At 40.3% G+C, this 2,485-nt stretch overlaps 1 protein-coding gene across 1 annotated transcript; it reads right to left on the reverse strand.

The window, feature by feature from the left end:
* Nucleotides 1–972: 972 nt before the first annotated feature.
* LOC136275816 (metallo-beta-lactamase domain-containing protein 1-like) lies at nt 973–2,247 on the reverse strand. The gene is made up of 2 exons (XM_066085860.1): nt 1,332–2,247; nt 973–1,301 (listed from the first exon to the last, which is right to left on the reverse strand). The coding sequence occupies exons 1-2, from the start codon at nt 2,103–2,105 to the stop codon at nt 1,005–1,007; spliced, it is 1,071 nt and encodes a 356-aa protein (XP_065941932.1). The 5' UTR covers nt 2,106–2,247; the 3' UTR covers nt 973–1,004.
* Between the last annotated feature and the right edge of the window lie 238 nt (nt 2,248–2,485).

The raw sequence follows: 2,485 nt of genomic DNA on the forward strand, positions 1-2,485 counted from the left end.
CATTTTGGCTAAAATAAACAAAGTCGTCATTTAACAGGAAGTTGACGTCCAATTGGTACAAAAATACATCCCACGATATAGCATGCTTATACAAATACTGTGTAAAAATTTCAAGCATCTGCGATAGACAGTTGCTGAGAATTCTTTGACAAGAATTTGTTTGAAAATTTTTGCTAAAAATAAACAAAGTCCTCATTTAACAGGAAGTTGACATCTGATTGGTACAGAAATATATCCTACAATATGGCATGCCATAACAAATAGTGTGTTAAAATTTCAAGCATCTGCGATAAATAGCTGCTGAGAAATCTTTGACGGAAATTTGTTTGAAAATTTTGGCTAAAAATAAACAAAGTCGTCATTTAACAGGAAGTTGACGTCCAATTGGTACAAAAATATATCCCACTATATAGCATGCTTATACAAACACTGTGTAAAAATTTCAAGCATCTGCGATAAACAGTTGCTGAGAATTCTTTGACAAAAATTTGTTTGAAAATTTTTGCTAAAAATAAACAAAGTCGTCATTTAACAGGAAGTTGACGTCTGATTGGTACAAAAATATATCCCACAATATGGCATGCCTATACAAATATTGTGTAAAAATTTCAAGCATCTGCGATAGATAGTTGCTGAGAAATCTTTGACGAAAATTTGTTTGAAACTTTTAGTTAAAAAATAAGCAAAGTCGTCATTTAACAGGAAGTTGACGTCCGATTGGTACAAAAATATATCCCACGATATGGCATGCCTTAACAAACACTGTGTAAAATTTTCAAGCATCTGCGATAAATAGTTGCTGAGATAAATGCGACAGAAATTTTTGTTACGGACGGACAGATAGACGGACGGACAGACAGACACACAAGGGTAAAACAGTATACCCCCTCTCCTTCGGAGCGGGGTTATAAAAATTACAGTCACTAAGAAATGACACTGAAGTTCCTGATTTAAGGCATTCCTTGCACCATAGATAAAAGTTCTTGGACAGTCAGCATCATGGATCACTTTCTTGGTGTTTGGAACATCTTTCCATGTCCCGGGACCACGTAGTCTACCAGACGCAGGATCTTATGTCGATTTGCCTCCTGACGTGCTGGGTCCTGACTCCTGGACCTCCACAGGAACGAATCCTCCATATCCTCCTCTGAATGGAACAGATCACCTACTACCGCAATGGTACCAAGCTGTGTGTTCTTAACTATGACAGAAATGTCCTCACTGGTGTGGCCTGGAGTAGGGATCACCTCGACATCATCATTCACTGCAAAACTTCCTTCTGACTGGAAGTTGTGGACATGATGCAAGTTTCCTATTCACATGCCAAAAGCTGTGATATAATAGGCGATGGGAAACAGGTCAAGATTGCCAATATGATCAATATGACCATGGGTGGTAATGCAGCACTCGATATCGTGCACTGAGACATTATTCGTCTCGAGCGCCTCGATGATGTGGTCTCTGTATGTAGGGTTACCTGTATCCACTATGATGTTCAGCGGGCCCTTAATGAGAGTGATACTGCTTCCCATCTTAATCTTGTCTTGGTGTGGGACAGAATAGCCTTCTTGAATTATGACGACTTCATAGTTATCATCTTCCCCACCACACTCATCTATCACTGTCCACTCATCTTCAATAACTACAGGAATTGGTACTTGGTGTACTCTTACCTGGTCCTCAAGCTGTAACAATTTCTCCCTGCCCAATGACTTGAAATCACTCCTATTCTTAGGAGTCATGGTGCCAACAAGCGCCAATAGAATCCTCCAGTGAATAAGGACCGCCGGTGAATTTACTGGTAGCATTTTATAGGCTTCAACTCTCGCCCACCACTTAGTACGGGTCAGAAGACCCATCTGGTGTTGCGTCCTGGGGATAATAGGATATCTGCAAGGGAGTCGGACTTTGTCATTAACATAGTTAACCAGATCCTGTACAGTTCCTATACCCAAAATGTACTTGGCTAGGGTATCCAAACATGATGCTCTCAACATGTGGTAATCAGGCGAGTTATTGAGACTTTCCATGGATGATCCCAAAATATGCGAGGAATATGGTACTCCCAAGCATGATGCTTGAGATGTTTCGACTTCCCTCCACATCCCTCAATCGGACAAGTGGATCTTCGTTCTCCTGAAGATTGAGGTTTTGAATCACCAGCATGTTCTGATGATGAATAGGATTTAGCAAAGTCACTGTGTTTTCGGGTACATAATCAGATCGCCGTCTATGTTTTGTAACGGGACACCAGTCGTTATCGTCGGAGGTTGTGTCCAATTCTGACTCAGACAATTTATTGTCTCTGTCCATATGTTCAGATGTGCTGTCTGTATCTTGATCCATCTTATCTGAAAGAAACATTAAAAACAGGAAAGATTACAAAAAGCAATAAGAATTTATGCTACTTGACACCTTGGGCATATATAGGTTTTTAAGGTATCTGCTACCTCTTGAGTTATCGCGACACAGGCTCCGTGATACC

The sequence above is a fragment of the Magallana gigas genome, chromosome 1 (assembly GCF_963853765.1).
Source record: "Magallana gigas chromosome 1, xbMagGiga1.1, whole genome shotgun sequence".
Lineage (NCBI taxonomy): Eukaryota > Metazoa > Mollusca > Bivalvia > Ostreida > Ostreidae > Magallana > Magallana gigas.

Coding starts and splice junctions, on each gene's coding strand:
- LOC136275816 (XM_066085860.1), bottom strand. CDS start 2,105: ATGTGGAGGGAAGTCGAAACATCTCAAGCATCATGCTTGGGAGTACCA. Junction 1,302..1,331: donor CCATCGCCTATTATATCACA/GCTTTTGGCATG, acceptor GGAAACTTGCAT/CATGTCCACAACTTCCAGTC.